General features: G+C 39.0%; 1 protein-coding gene across 1 annotated transcript in view; it reads right to left on the bottom strand.

Annotated features, from left to right (window-relative positions):
* Positions 1–17,164, bottom strand: part of LOC120768522 — a 48,264-nt gene extending 31,100 nt beyond the window's left edge. Inside the window, exons 1-4 of the mRNA XM_040095253.1 lie at positions 16,937–17,164; positions 15,637–15,757; positions 15,265–15,384; positions 15,015–15,187 (exon numbers count right to left, since the gene is read on the bottom strand). Coding sequence (XP_039951187.1) covers positions 15,015–15,187; positions 15,265–15,384; positions 15,637–15,757; positions 16,937–17,033 — 511 coding nt within the window. The 5' untranslated portion in view covers positions 17,034–17,164. The remainder of the gene's footprint in view (positions 1–15,014; positions 15,188–15,264; positions 15,385–15,636; positions 15,758–16,936) is intronic.
* Between the last annotated feature and the right edge of the window lie 4,279 nt (positions 17,165–21,443).

The following is a 21,443-nucleotide window of genomic DNA, read 5'->3' as shown; positions in this document are numbered from 1 at the left end:
CGCATGCGTTCTAAATTCCTAATCTGAGGATTTCTTTCTCGAAGATCTCTACGCTTTCGGTTATCTTTATTTTGTTCTTCAGAGCAAAGTTGAGGAGAGCGTACGTTTGAACGATTATGCATGAAAAATTGGGCATGCAACGCGCTGCTGCAAGACTTGTTCCGATAGAGCTGAATTCCCTTCAAAAAAGGTATCGAGAGCAGGTAGCTGCGACATGATGGATCGAGACAAATTCATATCCCACCTTCACCACGTTGGCACATGTGCATCGCTTCAAATGGACGTTACTTTGAAGGCGATCAAATAAATTTGGATGATGATTGAAGAATTTTCGTTTTATTTATAAATTCCCGATACTTTCTTGTCAGGGTGTATATCCATTATTCGATGAAACCGTGAATAAATTACAATTTCTTTTGCAACCTTTCTTCATTTATCATTTATATTGAAAGCCATAAACTTAGACTATATAAACTTATCGCTATATTTAAGCTCACGTCAGCCAAAATTATTATAAAACAAGTTCGAATGCAACCAAACACTTTATACTCTTCCAACTTGCAAGAATCAAAGCCAGCGAAATACTATAAGGTGTAAAACCTCTCATATACATAGAGTAAAGTCAGGCGGATGTTCACAAATTCTGATATTAATTATATAGGGGTTAGACCAAGTTTTCGCTGAAACTTATCTATTTTAGGCACAAAGATATACTATTATGAATAAAACAAGCTCTCTTATTTTCATCGGGATAGCTCACATATTGGCCGATATAAGGGGTACAAAGTCACACTGAACTTCGGAAATCTTTATTTTAGTAAATGGGGGCTAAGGGAATATTGGACCGATTCAACTAATTTTTAACATACAGACATACCATTATAAAAGAAAGAGTATCCTTTAATTTTAATTGTATGTCTCCACATTGACCGACATTCTCGATAAAAAGTCAATCGGGGTTTAAACACTCGGTACCTAGGAGCTTGAATAACGTTTATTGGGTTTAAACAATTTTTGGTCATGAGGTGACATAATTGCTTCTTGATTTGTGTAACTCGACTAAAGAGGCAAACTTCAACCGGAGGATCGGAAATCATTATAGTAGGGGTATAAGATTTATGCCAAGGTATAGACCATTTCCATTTTAACTCAGAAAACTTTATTATTAAGTTTTATTTGAATATCACTCTTTGATATTCAACTTAAACGGTTTAAAGGGGTTTAGAGGGTGGAACCACACTTTTTCAAAGGTGTCCCTTTCTCCCTGTGCCAAACAAGAGTTTTATGTCTTAATTAAGTGCTTAGTTATGTCTTTAATACGTTTTCTGTTAATGACGTTTTGTGGGCATGGCAGTAGTTCTTATACGCCCTTCTATAAACTCATAATTTTTGTTGTACTAAGAAATCAGCATACCAAGTTTCATCGAGATATCTCAATTTTTACTCAAGTTACAGCTTGCACGGACGGACGCACGGACAGATGGTCACCTGGCTTTCGACTTTTCTCGTCATCCCTTATGTGTATCTAACCCTATATATATCTCGAAGTGTTTTAGGTGATACGTATAACCGTCCATGGTCAAATTGCTGCTTCATAAAGTCCTCTTCCTTGGGGATTGGGCGGATTTATCATTCTACCCTTTTTATAGTGTCGGTAAGGGAGCTTAAGGGTTATGTACATTAAACCTATTAGAAATGTCCCTTGCTACTGCGTTACCCGGTGCCAATTAAATGGTTTTCGTTTAATGACATTTTGAAAGCGTGGCAGTGACCCGATTACAGCCAACTACTTTTTTTTTACCAATGAACATGTGTACCAAGTTTCATTACAATATCTCAATGTTTACTCCAGTTACAGATTGTACAGCCAGGTGGACTGTAGACAAACAGTCAACCCGATTTCAACTCGTCTCTTCATCCCGAGCACTTATATAGTAATTGAAAGTCACATCTTCATTTTACACTCCACTTAAATGAATCCAATTACTGTGGCACAACACTTTTAACCCTCATCGAGACCCTCGGGTTTGGCCAGGCATATTCTGTTTTTAAATGTTATTTAAATATATTTAGAGTGTAGCAAACGACTTGCGCTTCCAGGTAGCTTCCTAGAATTTTATTGTCTATAGAATTCAGAAAAAAACTCAAGGATATCGTATCGAAAAGGACGAAAAAAGGATATTATAATATTACACCTTAGTGCACAAATGTTGCTTGGCTAGACCCCATATATTTAGTATGAAAATATATGAACTTTGGTATATTTCTATCACTTCGCACGGTTGATTTATCTGTTTTCATGTTCGTTACATGTCCAAATTGGTGTGTATGTTTATCTAGATCAAATACTTTAGCCGCTAGAGCGTTTTAAGGGTTAAGAAAAATGTAATTTTTCTCAAAATGTTACATTTTTTGTGAACGCTATTGCCACGCCCCTGGTAGGGATAGAGGGGAGGTTGAGGGCTTTCCTGAAAGCCCCATAGGTGAGCTAACGTGCAAAATGGTTTTGATCTCCCCTGACCCCATACCTCCGCAACTGTCGTGAAACAAAAGGGGGGACATGGTGAAACATGGGGCGAATTATACATTTCCTGAAAGCTCTTTAAATTACCTAACGAGTGCAATTTATTTGACCTACCTAGGTTAGGTCAAGAAGGTTAAGAAAAAAAATATTTTTTCTCAAAATTTTTTTTCAAACGTGAACAAGGCAGTCAATTTGATTTCAACCAAATCGAGAGGTAAGGAATTTCAAAAATGTATCTATATTGTACATATATGAGCGTAAATACAACACGTATTTCCATACAAATGTATGTAAACACCACTTGGCCTAGCCAAGCACCATTGGTCTCGACTAAGTGTATCAGACCGCTGGTCTCGACCAGGGTTAAATAAACAAATAACCAATAGCCAGTATAGTAGTTGAAATTCTCTGTTCATCCAAAAATTAGTCTTAAGCCTTATCTGAAATAATAAAGACGTGCACTCGCAATTATGTGTTTCTATTTAATTTATTAGGGATTTGTGCGTTGTCCTTAGTCAATACGACGGGACATTTATTTGACTCATGGCACAACCAGCTATCATTTTAAATGAGGGCAATCGCAGTGAGGCCCGTGGACAACTAAAGGATATTCCCCCGTTCAAGGGAGAACCAGAAAGTCTCTTTACTTTCATCAGTAGAGTTGACTATATTTTGTCGCTTTACCAAACGAATGACGTGATCTACTCGGAGCTGTCGAACGAAACCTGGATGGACATGTAACCAGATCATTGGGCTTACCAAATATCGAAGACTGGCCAACCCTGAAGCATAGATTGATTGTGGAGTACAAACCTCAGACGCCAAACTACAAATTGTTGGAGAACTTCCGCGTGACACCTTACAAGGGGAGTTTTCGAGCATTCTGCGAGGAAGCTGAGAGACGACGACAACTGCTGGTATCAAAACTACACCTAGAAGGTAATCAGGGCAAACCTCGCCATTTATTTGCAAGCGATTAGGGACTCAATAAAGGTATTAATTCGTAAACTACCAATTCAATTATTTACCATTTTGGTTCACCATGATATTGCAGATTTAAGATCATTAATTAATTTAGGAAAAAATGAGCCAATTTATGAAGAACATGTTAATTTTGAAAGAAATAAATACGTTGAAAATAAAAATAAGTTTCAAAATCCAAAACCATTAAATCCAACCAATCAAACACAATATTAACCAAGATTCTCCCAATAGCCACAACCAAATTATAATCCATACATGCAACCACCCAAAAATACCCAAACACAGCAAATGTTTAACAATACACCTATGGGATATAGATAAAATTATTTCGTACCCAATAGGTACCCAAACATTCAACCCTATTTTAACAGAAACCGAGTTCCCCAATTTATTTTTTATAAAAATTCACCTCATTAACCACAACAAGCACCCACACCAAATAACCCAAACATCCAAGCAATACATGGAATCAAACGACCAAAACCATCGGACAGTGAACAAACTAAAATGTTCATTGATGTACTCAGACTACAAGACGTACAAGAATACGAACAAAACAATCAAGAACTTTATAACCAAGAATACCCTGACTATATTCAACATCAAGATCAGATTAATAATGAACTATGCGAAGCACCAACCGATCAAAATGATCTTAAGTTCCACGAAAATTTTCAGTTACCAGCCCCGGAAAGGGGCATTCACACAGAAATTGTACCTACAAATGCTTGATTGACACAGAATCCACAATTAATATGATACAAAAAAATTTTTTCTCTCTTCCAATCCAAAATATAGAATGCAAAGTTTTTACATCAAACGGCTCCATGATACTTAAAAATTCCGTTACCACATTCAGTAACAACATATTTGGAAGACCCGAACAATTTTACTTGCATAATTTTTCTAAAGATTACGATATGTTAATTGGCAGAAAGCTCCTCAACAAAGCACAAGCTATTATAAATTATAAAACTCGGACAATTTCACTTTTTGATAAGCCATACCAGTTTGTAGATTCTGACATAGGCATAGATCAATTTTTCTTTACCCAAAAGCTACCAGATTCATACGAAAATTTAATTCCCACAGTTATCTCACTTTTTGATTGGATCATCTTAATCAAGAAGAAACTTCCAAATTAAACCATTTACTTAACAAATTTAAAAATCTTCAGTACTTGCAAGGCAATCGTTTCAGATTTACAAATACAATTTAACATATAATTAATACAACACATAATTCTGCTATTTATTCGAAACAATACCCACTTGCACAAGTTCATGAAATAGAAGTAAGTAGAAAATCAAGTACAGGAAATGCTTGAACAGAAACCAATTAGAGAAAGCAACTCACCCTACAATAGTCCCACTTGGGTTGTACCCCCTCCGATGCCCGGGCGAGGTCGGAGGTATAAAACCCTTCTCTCCGCATACCGGCTCTGCGGACGAGTGACCAACCCTTTCCGGATTACTCGTGGGACCAAACATGAACGAAAACAATAATGCAACAACAACAACAGCATCAACTACAACAACCAAATTGACGACAACAGCAACGACTAAGGACATGAACTATCGGAATCCTATTACGGAATCCGAAGAAGACGAGCTACTTGCCTCCAGCCAGGAGACGAGTAAGAGTACTACCGGACATACCAACCAAAGTATACCGGTAGATATAGCAGTAAAAGCCCCTGATATAAGGGTGGAAGCGTCCACCTCCAAGGCACTGGCGGCTAAAGGAGAAAACAGAAAGAAGCGCAAGAAATCCCAGAATCAGCTGAGGGAAAACCGGTACCAGAGGGCAGTCTTCATACTAGGGAAGATAGCCAAAGACCAGGCAGCCGGTACCCCAGTTGATGAGGCCGAAACAAAGCGCCTCAAATCTATCGTAGAGGAATATAGAAGGCTACCTGAAAAGGAAGCAATCACAACCTCAAGAAGAGAGCAAGCGAGAGAGCACTTCTACAGAAGAAATCGCTCCATCACAGAAGTACCGGAACTCAGCCCAAAAAACCGAGGCGAAGCGAAGGTGAACACAGCAGCACAACAACGGCAAGGCATTTCTGCGATGTTGCCAGAGATATCCTGCAGGTGGCCATCATAGACGGAAATTCCTCCTCTCCGAGCACAATGCAGGAGAGATGGGTGGAGATCGACGTCAGATTGTCGAGTATGGTGCTAAGCTATGTACTCGACAATCCTGCGGAGACCCTCAGGGGCTACAGGGTCATCAAGTGCGCGGACCAGGCCTCGCTGGATTTCCTGACGGGTAGTGTGGCTAAAATTAGCAACGCCTTTGTAGGCCTCCATTTGAGGCTTATACCCGCCAAGGACATTCCGAAGAGACTTCGTGCTCGCGTTTGGTTACCCCCTCTAGAGGAGCCAGGCGAAAAACTCCTGCGGTGCATTAAGCTGCAGAACAAATCTATACCTAGTATAGATGAGTGGCAGCTAATCAAGGAGGAAAAACCGAATAAAGCAAGCAAGCCAATACTGAGTGGCCATTTGGTGATAAGTCCATTGAGGCTCTGCTGTAGAAGACTGACTACAAAATCAGCTTCGGAATCCGCAAAGCCAGACTAAAAATATTCCAAGGCGACAAAGCGGCTGACAAAGACGACACGGAAGAGGTCGACGACGCCAGCCAGTTGCTAAAGAATGTGGGCATCGAAGAAACCCGAGATGCCCAATAACATAAGATGCGTACAGATAAACCTGCAGCACTCGAAGAGTGCTACAGCGAATCTGACAACCCTTGTGAACGAGGGGGGCATCGACATCAGCCTAGTACAGGAGCCCTGGGTCAATGAAGATACCATTAAAGGGCTAAACAGAAGCAACCATAACCTGTTTTACACACGGAACAGAGGTAAACCTAGGGCATGCATTCTTATCAATAAAAGTATAAATGCATTTCTTTGTCCTAATTACAGCACAGCAGATATCACAGTGGTAAAGGTGGAACAGAAGGATAAGCCCTTCTTCTTGGTCTCGGCATGTGGCCCACTGACGAAGACATACCACCGGACCCACTCACCAGACTGGTAGAGGAGAACAGGAAGGGAAGATGTCCTAATAGAGGTGTGATGCAAACGCAAGGCACACCGTATGGGGTAGCTCCAGTATAAACACCAGAGGTGAGTCACTCTTGCAGTATATTTTGAATAGTAATCTAGAAGTATTTGCAACAAGGGCGATAAGCCAACTTTTATTTTCCCAAGCTCGGATAGGTTTCCGGGGTGGGAGGAAGTGCTTGACCTCACGCTATCAACAGACACAGACAGTCTCGTTGTGGATAACTGGAGGGTATCCGATGAGCCTTCCATGTCGGATCACTCCTGGATACTTTTCAGCATCCGCGAGAAGTACAGTGCGCCTCTCACTTACCGGAACCCTAGAAGAACGGCTTGGGGAAAATTTACTAGTATAGCAACAAAATGCCTTGAAAAGGGAGGCAATAAGAGCATCAGAAATCCTGAGGAATTAGATTCAGAAGTAGAGAAGTTGGAAAAAATCCTAACCACAACTTTTAATAAATCTACTCAGCTAACAGTTTTGAAAAAGAGAAAGTCTCTTCCTTGGTGGAACAGTGAACTCAAGAATTTGAGAACACAACTAAGGAAGGCTTTCAATGAGAGTTTTAGAACCAAAATCTGGCAGCCATATAAAGACAGTATGAAAGAATACAAAAAAGCAGTCAGGAAAGCTAAAAAGGACTCATGGCGATCTTTCTGTACATCGATAGAAAGTTGCACAGAAGCCGCCAGGCTGAGTAAAATGCTATCCAAAGATCATATTAATACTGCCTACATTAGGGCGGAGGAAAGTGATTGGACCTCCTCGGCAAAAGAGTCTCTGGAGGTACTTATCACAAGGCATTTCCCCGGGAGTCAGCAAATACCTTCAACAAGGGTTCAACCAGAACCACTGCTGAACGCAGCTGACTATCGAAGCCAAATAGTAGACAAAAGAAAAATCAAATACGCCATAAATAGTTTTGCACCATATAAAGCGGCAGGTCCTGACGGGATTATGCCCATAATGCTGCAAAAACTGGTAGAACCAATGGTTCTAAGGCTAGAAAATATATACAAAGCAAGCATACAACTATCTTACATTCCAAGAAGTTGGAAAAGAAGTAAAGTTGTGTTCCTCGCAAAACCAGGCAGAAAAACACACGAGAATGCCAAGGATTTTAGACCTATAAGCCTTACCTCCTTTATGCTGAAGGTACTAGAAAGGCTAATAGATCTACACGTAAGAACAATAATGGCGGAGAAGTTATCGAAGTCCCAACATGCGTACATGAAGGGCCGATCAACCGAAACCGCCCTTCACGAGGTGATAAGTGTAATTGAAAAATCACTACATCACAAACAATACATCGTGGCTGCATTTCTAGACATAGAGGGCGCCTTCAACAACATAGAAGTAAATGCGATAATTAATTCTCTGGCACATGGTGGGATAGACGACACTGTGTGCAGATGGATACTATCGATGCTTGAGAATAGGAAAATTATAGCTTCAAACGGCGCTGCAACACAAACAAGCTATGTGAGTAGAGGAACGCCTCAAGGGGGGGTCCTCTCTCCACTTCTATGGGTTGCAGCGCTGAACGAAATACTACTAAAACTAAACGGTGGAGGAGTGAAAGCAGTAGCGTATGCAGACGATATAGTGTTGTTGGTCTCAGGCATGTTTCCTTCAACAGTCAGCGAGATTATGGAAAGAGCACTTCGTAGGTTAAACCTATGGGCTAAAAACAATGGTCTAGAAGTTAACCCGAACAAAACAGAACTGATGCTATTCACTAGCAGAACCAAAATACCTCAGTTTCAACTTCCGGTACTAAACGGTACAACACTAACTCTATCCCCCACAGCTAAATACTTGGGGGTGGAGATAGACACCAAACTGTCCTGGAAAATAAATATATAGCAAAGAATAAACAAATCATACATGGCAATATCTATACTTGTAGAGAAAATAGTCAAATATGGAATTGAGACAACTCAAACCAAAATATAATCATGTGGATATGTATACATCTGTCATAAAGACCTATACTTACATATGGAGCTCAAGAATGGTGGCCAAATTAAATGGAATACAAAGAGCAGCATGTGCGGGTGTTACGGGTGCAATCAGGTCATGTCCGACTGATGCGCTCAATGTGATCCTGCATCAACTACCAATGGACATTTTTGTATTCACAAAACAGCAGCTATTGCGGCGATAAGAATAAAAAATTGGGAGGTTGGAATCTGGCAGAACTACAGACGCGATAGTGTACATTCTAAAGAAGAGTTCACTATTGTCAGTGAACTGCATTATCCCAAAGCTGGATTTCTGACCGTCCGAACACTTCCAAGGTGAGGATACTGTCTAGACAAAGAGAATGGAAAAGAGGTTCAATAGTAGAGGAAGATACCACCTCAGAAGTATACAAACGGGTCCAAAATGGACTGTGGAGGCTAGGCACGGCAGAATTCTACTGATCTGAGCATATCTCTCTCTATACGTCTACCGAACTCTAAGGCTAGCATCTTCCCAGAAAACTGAAGTACTAGAGCATATTAGAAAAAAGCCTGCAGAAGGTTATTGAAAACCACGGGAATATACATAAAAGCAACTATATTTGCTTGATGGCCAGACGGCCCTCCTGGCATTATCTTCATGCATGACAAATTCCCAGTGGTTCACAACTGCAAGAGAAAGCACTAAGCTCAATAAAAGTTATTCAATCCAGCTAAAACTTGATCTATGGGTTCCCGTCCACAGGAACATTTTCGGTAACTTGAAAAGCAGACGAGTTGGCAAAGCCCAGGAGCTTTCCTCAATGAATCCAAGGCGGAGCTAAATACCAAGCCCGCTAGGATCGATAAAAGGAGAGATCAATAGACAATTTCAGCAAATTGCAAACAACAGGTGGAAAAACATTACAAAATGCGCCAACTAAAACAATTATGGCCAACATATGACAGCCGGGAAAAGAACCAATGACTTATTAAATAGGTCAAGAAAAAGTATTTACAGAATAACAGCTACCACAACAGGGCACTGGCCATTTGGGGAACATGCGTCCAAAATAGGATTGCCCTACAATCGACATCTGCCGTGGCTGCGGAGTAGCAGGGAACAAGGGAAACAATCTTCCACTTTCTCTGCGAATGCCCAGCTCTGAGCTGCACAGATCCGACATTTAAAACACTCAGAATCCATTCAAGCACCGAAAACCTTGAATGGATTTCCACCAAAAGCATATCGGACATAAGTAGTTTCATCGAAACCTCAAAATGGTTTGAGAGAGAAGGTGAAACGTAATAGCAGATACAGGAGGTTCTACGAATAGTGTATCAAAATGGCACATCAAGTGCTAATTGAGCCCGATAGGGCTGCACTCCTACCTACCTACCTACCTGTACCCAAGAAACCTGAACTTCGGGTAAAATAAAATACAGAGTAGTGATCGATTACAGAAAACTAAATGACATAACTATTCCCGATAGATATCCCATGCCCAACAAGGTACTTTACCATGATAGACTTAACTGGATCTTTTCACCATATATGTAGAAATGGATCCGGAATTCATACAAAAAACTGCATTTTCTACCAAACTCAGTCACTATGATCACGTCCGTATGCCATTCGGCTTAAAAACCGCGCCCGCTACATTGCAAAGCTGCATGAACAATATACTTCTACCATTCATTAACATACATTGTTTGGTTTATTTGGATGATATAATTATCTTTTCCACATCTCTCGATGAACCTTTGAACTCATTGCAGTTAGTTTTTGAAAAGTTGTCCGAGGCAAATTTAAAGTTGCAATTAGATAAATGCGAGTTTCTGTAAAAGGAAGCTACATTTCTTGGTCACATCATAATACCTGATGGAATAAAACCGAATCCTCTCAACGTCAAAGCAATAGCCTCATATCCAATACCAACTAAGGTCAAAGAAATTAAAGCGTTTCTCGGAATGACTGGTTACTACCGTAAATTTATTCCAAACCACGCCAATATAGCAAAAACGATGACCCGTTATCTGAAAAAAGGAGCAAAAGTAGATAGAAGAAAATAACAAACGAACCAATTTTACAACTTCCAAATTTTGAAATAAAAAATTCGTACTAACTACAGATGCAAGCAACCTTGCTTTTGGGGCGGTCCTTTCCTAAAACCATCAAACTATATCTTTTATAAGTAGAACATTAAATGACCATGAATTAAATTACAGTGCTATCGAAGAAGAATTACTCGCCATAGTTTGGGCCACTTAAACATTGGTCATTACCTGCTGGGAAGACATTTCATGATCATCAACCTCTCAGGTGGTTACATACTATCGAGGACAAAATGACAATTGAAAGTGCTAAACAATTTCTTCTTGACCATTTTATTTAAAAATATTGCACTGACAGCTTATGGGGAGATTATTAATACTTCCTATACTAAGGTGATTCGTAGCCTCATTGTGCTTAAAAATGTAAACTCATATGCAGAATTTAAAGAAATAATGCTTCCATGCCACGAAAAAATTTTACACCCAGGCATCCAAAAAATTTCCAAATTATTTACGGGGAGGGGCAAAGGTTTTCAAGGAAAAATATTTTATATTATTATATCCTTCCCGATCCTGACGAAATATCTCCTGTCATCAAACAAACAGTCGTCGCACTCGCGACTTGGCACTCACGTCACTGTTGACAGTCATAACTTTGAAGTTGTAGATAATTTCGTCTATCTTGGAACCAGCGTAAATACCACCAACAATGTCAGCATAGAAATCCAACGCAGGATAACTCTTGCCAACAGGTGCCACTTCGGACTGAGTAGGCAATTGAAAAGTAAAGTCCTCTCTCGACGAACAAAAGCCAAACTCTATAAGTCGCTCATAATTCCCATCCTGCTATATGGTGCAGGGGCCTGGACGATGACAACAGCTGATGAGTCGACGTTACGAGTTTTCGAGAGAAAAGTTCTGCGAAAGATTTACGGTCCTTTGCTCGTTGGCCACGACGAATATCACATTCGATGGAACGATGAGCTGTATGAGATTTATGACGACCTTGACATAGTCCAGCGAATTAAAAGACAGCGGCTACGCTGGCTAGGTCATGTTGTCCGAATGGACGAAAACACTCCAGCTCTGAAAGTATTCGATGCAGTACCCGCCGGGGTAAGCAGAGGAAGAGGAAGACCTCCACTCCGTTGGAAGGACCAGGTGGAGAAGGACCTGGCTGCGCTTGGAATATCCAATTGGCGCCACGTAGCGAAAAGAAGAAACGACTTGCGCGCTGTTGTTAATTCGGCTATAATCGCATAACTGGTGTATACGCCAATTAAGAAGAAGAAGATAAACAATCACAAAGCCAAGCATGACACTACTGGAAAGACACCTGTCCACATATTTATGTACGCTGGACAACCATACTACATACGCTGAAAATTAAACAACAAAAAATAAACAAAATAAATGATGACCGACCAGAATACAACATTGACACTGGATACAGAAAGGGTTCTCCTCAGAAAATAAAATCCATTTAAAGAAAATAACTAGAGAAAACGTTTACTTCAGCTGCACCGAAGCTAATATATCCTTCACAGGTGCATTTCTTTTAGTAACTATGTGTTCAGTTTGTATGGAAGCTATATGCTATAGTGAGCCGATGTGAAAATTTTTTTCGGAGATTATATTATTACCTTAAGCGGTAATCCATGTCAAATGCCAAAGTTTTCCATACAAGCATTTGATTCCGATCATTCAGTTTGTGTGGAAGCTATATGCTATAGTGAGCCGATCTGAACAATTTTTTCGGAGATTATATTATTTCTATGAACAATAACTCACACCGAATTTCGTGAAGATACGTTGTCAAATGTGGAAGTTTTTCATACAAGAACTTGAATCCGATCGTTCAGTTTGTATGGCAGCTATATGTTATTGTGGTCCTATATCAGCAGTTTCGACAAATGAGCAGCTCCTTGAAGAGAAAATGACGTTTGCAAAATTTCAAGATGATATCTTAAAAACTGAGGGACTAGTTCGTATATATACAGACAGACAGACAGACAGACAGACGGACATGACTAAATCGATTCAGCTCAACATACTGATATATATACTTTATAGGGTCTCCGACGCTTCCTTATGGGTGTTACAAACTTCGTGACAAACTTAATATACCCTGTTCAGGGTATAAAAATGTTGAACACACTGACCCTGATCATTACAAAATAACTAAACGAAATAGAATAATTAACTATTACAAAACACAGTTTAAAAAACCAACAAAAGTTAATGAAATTCCAATTCCACAGGTTCCTGGCGAATTACTAATAATATCATATATCCCCATTCATTATAAATTAATCAACTCAATTCAAGTAATACCGAACATAATGGTTATGTTAGATTACTCAAACACAAAATCATATTTTGAAAAGGACAATAAAGTTTATAACAAAGAAAGTAAAGAAATAAATAACGAGTGCTTTACAAATATAATTAGACGTAAGAACCCAATTTATAATTCTATACCGGTTTCCACATCCGAAATTATTAAATATTTGAACTAAATGTAATTATTACGTGGAACTTCACTGAAACCACCATCAAACAACACAGACAGGACATTTATGCATTTGACTCATTTTACCATATACTATATATGTACTATATACTGTATATAAGCATATAACTCAATAATTATTATTTATTTCGATTTGTTTTTGATGAGGCAAACAACTATCGGTGGAACACAAGTATTATAGTTGCTGCTTTCGTATGGAAATTGTTCGGTATAATTCAACTCAGCAAAAATAGATTTGGCGAATCTAAGAGGGTTGTAATAAAACTTGATGTAGCTACTAATTATTAACACCAAGTAGAAATACAAGGTTTCCTTGGCACAACGGTCGGTAAATCAGCATCCATGATGAAACATCCCCAAATGGGCTCAGGTTGATCGGAGATGGTGAACCCGATTCCTCAATCAATGACGATAAAGCATACATTCCATTGTCCGACCGTGAAGAAGTTAGAATAACTATTACCCGTCTGAAGAACAACAAAGGTGCGAGGGTCGATGGATTGCTAAACGAGCTATTGAAATACGGCGGCGAAGAACTGATAAGGAGCATGCACCCGCTTCTTTGTAGAACATCGTTAGACGAAAGCATGGTCGGCGATTGGAATTTAAGTGTGCTCTGCCCAATCCAAATAGAGGTAGCGTAGGAAAAGCCTTCTCAACATCGATTATAAGGTTATATAGTGCGTACTATGTGAAAGACGAAAACTCACAGTCAACAAACTTATTGGACCTTATTAGTGTGGCTTCATGCCTGGAAAATCAAAAACTAACCGGATATTCATCATGCGGTATATATTGGAAATGACGCGTGAAAAGAGGGTCGACACATACCACCCCTTCGTTGATTTCAAAGCTGCTTTTGACAGCACGAAAAAGAGGTGCCCTTATGCCGCGATGTTGAATTTGGTATCGTCGCAAAACTAATATGATGGTGTGAACAGAGGTTGAGTAATACCAAAAGCTCCGTCAGGATCGAGAGAACCTCTTCGAGCCTTTCGATACCAAACAAGGTTTCAGGCACGGCGACTCTATATCGTGCGACTTTCAATCTACCCTTAGAAAAAAGAATTCGAGCTACAGATCAGAATAGAGAAGGTGCAACAAGAGTCTACAACTGGTGGCGTACTTCGATGACATCGATATCATTGGCCATAATAACAACCGCTGCGTTAGTTCTGCTTTCTCCAGGTTGGATAAAGAAGCGAAGCAAATGGATCTGGTAAGGGCAAGACGAAATATCTCCTGTCTTAAAATAAACAGTCGTCGCACATGTGGCTTGGCCCCACGTCATAGTTGACAGTCATAACATCGAAGTAGTAGATAATTTCGTCTATCTTCGTCTATCTTCGAACCAGTATTAGCACCAGCATCAATGTCAGCCTCAAAATCCAACGCAGAATAATCCTTGCCAACAGGTGCTACTTCGGACTGAGTAGGACATCAAATTCTACAAATCACTTATCATCCTCGTCCTACTACATGGTCCAGAGGTATGGACGGTGACAACATCTGATGAGACGGCGTTACGGATTTTCGAAGCAAAGGTTCTGTGGAAGGTTAATGGTCCTTTGCGTATTGGTGACGGCGAGTACCGTAGTCGATGGAACGATGAACTGTACGAGATATACAAAGGCATTGACATAGCTCAGCGAATTAGGAGATAGCGCATACCCTGGCTGGGTTATGCCGTCCGAACGGAGTATTCGACGCAGCGGAAGAGGAAGATCTCCACTCTGTTGGAAAGATTAGGTGGGGCGCTGTTGTAAACTCGGCTATAACCGCGCAAGCGGTGTCTACACCAATAAAGTAGAAGAAGAAGAAATGCTAGTATACGGGTACAAAAGCCATGTAAACGAATTACTTAAAAATATTATTATGTTCAAATATTAACTCACGAGTATTTCTGCATTCATTAATTGAATCATTTCTTAATTTTCCAAAATCGTTGTCAAGGATTTCAATTACACGTTCCATTATTTCAGCATCCTTAGTACTTGAATCATGCTTCGGCTTATTATATAATTTTTTCAGATGTAAAAGGTTTTTGAAAGTACTGAAAAGGAATAGCCTATTGATGACGTTAAATATGGATTAGTTTAGAAAAAATTTATTTAGAAGAAAATTTAAAAATTTTCTAACACTTACGCTAATAATATGAGGGACAAAAGAAGCAGTGAAGTTAGCAATAAAGCGCATAGTTTTGGGCATCTACATTGCTCTGGTTTATATTTGTTTCGGTTGCAATACCACACTAAGAAAGCAATCCTGAAAGTAAAGAATAAACGTTGCAGCATAACAGCTCCCTTAATGCAACACTAAAAAAAATTAATTGTAATCGGAGCTTAAACGAATTAGTTTTGAACATTTCGATATCGGAAAAGATGTTTCATCTCAAATTTAAAATGTAAACAATTAAACAAAACCAGCATTATACACTATTGGACAACAAGCGGTGCTGTTTCGATTATAAAACTTACTAATACTACTTTAGGTATTTCTTTAAAACGGATTACTTACATTAGTAAAAACGCTAAAACACATAAGACAGCCAGTACTATAAGAATGTAGAACGTAGTGAATAATTCGGTAAAGTCTTGTTTCTTTGTTTTTGGACCATATTCATCTCCTTTCACGTATCCTATAAAGTAATATCATAATATGTTTAAACACAGCGCTTTAAACACGTAAAAAAGTTCTATTTAAGACTTTTTTGTAAAATTGTATATGAAAATGGATTAGAGAAATTTGAAAAGTTGTTAAAATATATTGAATGCAAATATTATACACAAGATTTTCGTGGCAAGGTCGCATAAGATATAGTAGATGCATTTCACTTATTTTTAATTGCCGATTATGAAGGATGTGAGGTGTTTTTAGGGGATTTTGAATTATCATAAATATAAAATATAGAAAAATCACTAAAGTGTTGGTATCTGCATTTTTTCGGTTCGATTTGTTCCAAAATGTTGTTTCCAACCATTCAGTTCTTGCAATACCAAATATTCCCCCAAGAGCGTAGGTAGAAATCTTGTATACAATGAATATTAATACGCATGAATATTAATACCCAGTGAAATCCTCAATGGTTTGGGCTCAAGGGTCGGCTTTGGTATACCGTCCCAGGATTTCGGGAAAAAAATTGGTATGATCGGATAGAGGAGATTCTCCTGATCAGGAATATGTATGGTTATAGCCGCAGGAAGATTATAGGTTTCGAGATATTCGCGTTTAAAATTTGCAATATTTTAATAACTTTTTTTCTATATTTAAAATTAATTTTGCACTTATATTTTTCAATTTTATATACACTAACACATCACTAATTCGTTTGTACACATTTATTTTGTATCATATATTGCAAAAATAGGTTTTATTATACATTTGAATTATTGTTGAATTATACTAAATTCTTCCCGGGCTCAATGCCCCTTTCCATTAATTTCAAAGGTAAAAAGTATTAACCCCTATTTGTTAACCGACGCGACGTTTTTTCATCACAATATTGTATAATATTTTTTTAATCACATAAGCCCATCACTTCCAGAACTTTTCATTGGTCGAATAGCATCGAAGCACGTTACATAAACGGAAGTGTAACAGTAACCTAACAATGACAACAAATACGAAAATGAATTTGACTACGACTGTCGGCACAAATATTTCGTATTGCATATTGAAGTATGTATAATAGATGCCCCGTTTTCAATTTCCACTTGTACGGACGATACTATCAGTGAGTATGCTTGTTGAGATGCTTGGATAATTAACTTACTAGTTAAAAAAGTCGGTTAAAACCTTAAACTTAATGCAATCTTACCATCTGGTAATTCGTTGGTGCCAAAACCGTTCAAAAATAGTTGTGTCAACCCTTTAAATATCGGCTTCGGTGAACAATGCTCGGTGTCCGAGGGCATATCTTTGAAATTTACGTGTTACGTGTTAAAAAAAATTGAAGATCCTAAGAAATTTCGCAATATTCTTCAATTTATTTTAAAGTGCACAATTTTTGAAACTTCGAAAGATAATGTGTTTCCTTATTTATAAGCGTCTTAAATTCAGTAATGATAAAATTAGTAACTATAACTGATTTTATTTGTTAATAGACCGAAAATGATGGAAGAAAATTCCAAATTGTGAAAATTCTATCTGAAAGTAATGAAATGTTGTTTTTTTCAATGCTCATTCATTTCAGACAGCAACATGTAAAATATAATTGAAAATAACACTCAAACTGTAGGTACATATCGTCACCTGAAATGCAAAATAACGTATCACCAAAAAATTCGAAATTGAGTGTCTTATTGATTACGCTTCACTACTTCAAATTACATACATAATATTACATATGTTCAACATTTTCAGGTTCTGCGGTCAGATATAAACCAGTTTTAACCAATATTAAAATTTTGTTTCACTCATGTTCCATTTTATTCCGTGTTTCATTCATGCCACTGTAAATTTCCGAAAATGTTGTTACATTATTTTGCATTTCAGGTGACGATATAGTACTTAGCATAAGAATTTTTCTTCTACGTGTATAATCATGCTGTTCATGGGATCAGAGTCCCATATTTTTGAACATTGATTCTTATGTAAAATTGAACGAGGAACCGAATGGAAAAGTAAATTTTGAAAAAAAGTTGGTGGAAAAGCACAAAAAAATGTTTTTTTTGGAAAAAAAAAATGTTTTTTTTTTGGATTTTGAAAATATTATTATCAGAAAGCTGAGAGTTTTTTTACATAAAATTGTATAACTTCAAAATTTTTTGCACTCAATTTTCATGTCGTTAAAAAATAAAAGAAATAGTAATTTTTTTGTTTGATCGGAATACGGGTACACAACCATGTCGCCAATTGATGGAATGGCCCATATACATATACTATATAGTACATATAGTATAGTATGTATAGCTGTGTGAGCTTTCTGTTTAGGGCTTTGCTTTATCAAAAGTCGGTTAAAGAATACATCGATGGAGATGCGATTATCCTGAAGTAAACAACTCGCGGGTTGTTTCCGAAGAAGACTCAACAGTGGGACTTGGTGCCAGTAAACCTCTAAACAGTAATTAGATCAAACCCTCTGTTAATTTCGGCCTGACGATGAGTATGGTTAATGAAAATCATCCATCAGGTTCGTAATTAATATTACTGGCCCACAGTGATTTTGTTACCTCAGACTAGGATCGATATTGTTTGATATTGTTGTTTTTAATTTTTAAACATTTATTTTCATTTTATATTACTAAAATAAGAACATATGAAACAAAATAGGATATATGTTAGTTATTTATAATACTTAATTAAACGTCTTTTATGAGATTTTCCTTTATAATTTCCTAGTTAATAATATCTTTTTAGGGATCAGCAGTACTCTGATACAGCTGCTGGCGTATGCTGATGATATTGATATCATCGGCCTCAACACCCGCGCCGTTAGTTCTGCTTTCTCCAGGCTGGAAAAGGAAGCACAGAAAATAAGTCTGGCAGTGAACGAGGGCAAAACGAAATATCTCCTGTCATCAAACAAACGTCATGGCACTCGCGACTTGGCTCTAACGTCACTGTTGACAGTCATAACTTTGAAGTTGTAGATAATTTCTTCTGTTTAGGAACCAGCATTAACACCACCAACAATGTCAGCCTGGAAATCCAACGCAGGATTGGTCTTGCCAACAGGTGTTACTTCGGACTGAGTAGGCAATTGAAAAGTAAAGTCCTCTCTCGACGAACAAAAGCTAAACTCTATAAGTCGCTCATAATTCCCGTCCTGCTATATGGTGCAGAGGCTTGGGCGATGACAACAACCGATGAGTCGACGTTACGAGTTTTCGAGAGAAAAATTCTGCGAAAGATTTATGGTCCTTTGCGCATTGGCCACGGCGAATATCGCATTCGATGGAACGATGAGCTGTACGAGATATACGACGACATTGACATAGTTCAGCGAATTAAAAGACAGCGGCTACGCTGACTAAGTCATGTTATCCGGATGGATGAAATCACTCCGGCTCTGAAAGTATTCGACGCTGTACCCGCCGGGGGAAGCAGAGGAAGAGGAAGACCTCCACTCCGTTGGAAGGACCAAGTGGAGAAGGACCTGGTTACGCTTGGAATATCCAATTGGCGCCACGTAGCGAAAAGAAGAAACGACTGGCGCGCTCCAGTCATCCTTAATACCTTTCTTCCATCACTTCTAGATTCTAGTGGAACAAGTTCTCTCTTTGTTTCTCACCATAATAATTATCTAAATTATTTTCAAATGCATTCAAATGATTGCGAATATAATCTAACTTGATACTCATACTTGACACTCTTCGAACATATTGAAGTTTGTCACCATATTTTCGATAACTTCTTCATAATTTTACAAGCTACACATTTCGAAACACTCATAATTTTCATAAAATCAGTATCTTTCATGAATGCCGCATTTGAAGACCAACAAAGGTTCACCACTTTCAGCATTTATACACTAAGTCAACGTCCATGCTTCTGCCCCATATAGAAGGACGGGAATAACGAGGAAGGCTTTACTTCTCAATTGACTGCTCAGTCCGAAGTAGCACCTGTTGGCACCAGTTATTCTGCGTTGGATTTCTAGTCTGTCGTTGTTGGAGTTAACGCTAGTTCTAAGATGGATGAAATTATCTACGACTTCGATGTTATGACTAACGACAGTGACGTGGGAGCCTAGACGCGAGTGCGACGACTGTTTGTTTGATGACAGGAGATATTTCGTCTTGCCCTCGTTCACCACCAGACCCATTTATTTGGAAACATCCTTATCCACATCAAGGATATCAGTATTACGGCGTACGCCAACAGCTGTACACTTTTATAGAATATGTCACCTTTCCTATTTCGTTATGCAGTTCGAATTATTTTCTCCAAGATTAGGTTGCAGAAGTCACACGAAAGGTAGTCGCCCTGTCTGAAACCTCGTTTGGTATCGAACGACTTGAAGAGGTCCTTCCCGATCTTGATTGAGCTTTTGGTATTGTTCAACGTCAGTTTACATAGCTCTATTAGTTTTGATGTGTAATTCAGACATCGCGGCATAAAGGCAGCGTCGACGAAGAGGTGCTGCGTGTCAATTCTCATTTTAAGGGGTCTTTTCCAAGATTTGCCGCAATGTGAATATTTGGTCAGTTGTTGATTTTCCAGGTCTAAAGCCACACTGATAGGGTCCAATCAGTTCGTTGACGGTGGGCTTTAATCTTTCACGCAATATGCTTGATATAACCTTATATGCCATGTTGGGGAGATTTATCGCATGGTAGTTGGCGCAGATTGTGGGATCTCCCTTTATTTGGATTAGGCAGAGCACACTTGAATTCCAATCGTCGGACATGCTTTGGTCCGACTTTATTCCACAAAGAAGCTGATGCATGCTCGTTATCAGTTAATCCATCGGCCCTCGTCACTTTGTTGTTCTTCAGACGGGAAATTGTTATTTTATTATGCTCTGTACATAGCATCTTTTCTTTTGCTTTTTCCGAAGATCAGTGGTTTCGTTTAGCGGCTACGCTGGCTGGGTCATGTCGTCCGAAAGTATTCGACGCTGTACCCGCCGGGGCAAGCAGAGGAATAGGAAGGCCTCCACTCCGTTGGAAGGACCAGGTGGAGAAGGACCTGGCTTCGCTTGGAATATCCAATTGGCGCCACGTAGCGAAAAGAAGGAACGACTGGCGACCTGTTGTTAACTCGGCTATAATCGCGTAAGCGGTGTCTACGTCAGTAAAGAAGAAGAAGTGGGTTCGTTTGCAGCTGTACGTAAGGAGCTTGAAATGCCGCCCACAGTTGCTTTACTCCCAATTGCTGATGAGTGCTCTCAAAGAGCAGGTGTGCAAATTGAGTAAAAAATCGTTCGGCTTTCTGTTGTGATTGCAGCTTCTCGACGTCGAATCTTCCTTGTGTTTATTGATGTGCGTTTTTTGCTGCACAGAGGCGGGTTTGTATCTTGGCAGCAACAAGATAGTGGTCCGAGTCGATATTAGAACCTCGGAGCTAACGCACGTCTATAACACTGGAGACGTTTCTTCCGTCTATCGCAACATGATCAATCTGGTTGGTGGCTTTTTGATCCGGAGACAGCCAGGTAGCTTGATGAGTTTTTTTAATTTTATAGTACTACAGATATCCATATTTCTGGCTCTGGCGAAGTCGATCAACCTCAATCCATAAGGGGATGTTTCATCCCGAAGATATCTTCTTTGCCATCGTGTCGGGGCAAGTCTCATAGGTACGCTCAAAGCGTTCATGAAAGGCATTTTTGATCACATCGTCCTTCTCTTCCGTCGTGATATGTTGAAGAATTTCGTTTT

Source organism: Bactrocera tryoni, chromosome 2 (genome assembly GCF_016617805.1).
Source record: "Bactrocera tryoni isolate S06 chromosome 2, CSIRO_BtryS06_freeze2, whole genome shotgun sequence".
Lineage (NCBI taxonomy): Eukaryota > Metazoa > Arthropoda > Insecta > Diptera > Tephritidae > Bactrocera > Bactrocera tryoni.
The sequence above is the reverse complement of the archived record's forward strand: the minus strand, read 5'-3'. Positions and strand labels throughout refer to the sequence as shown.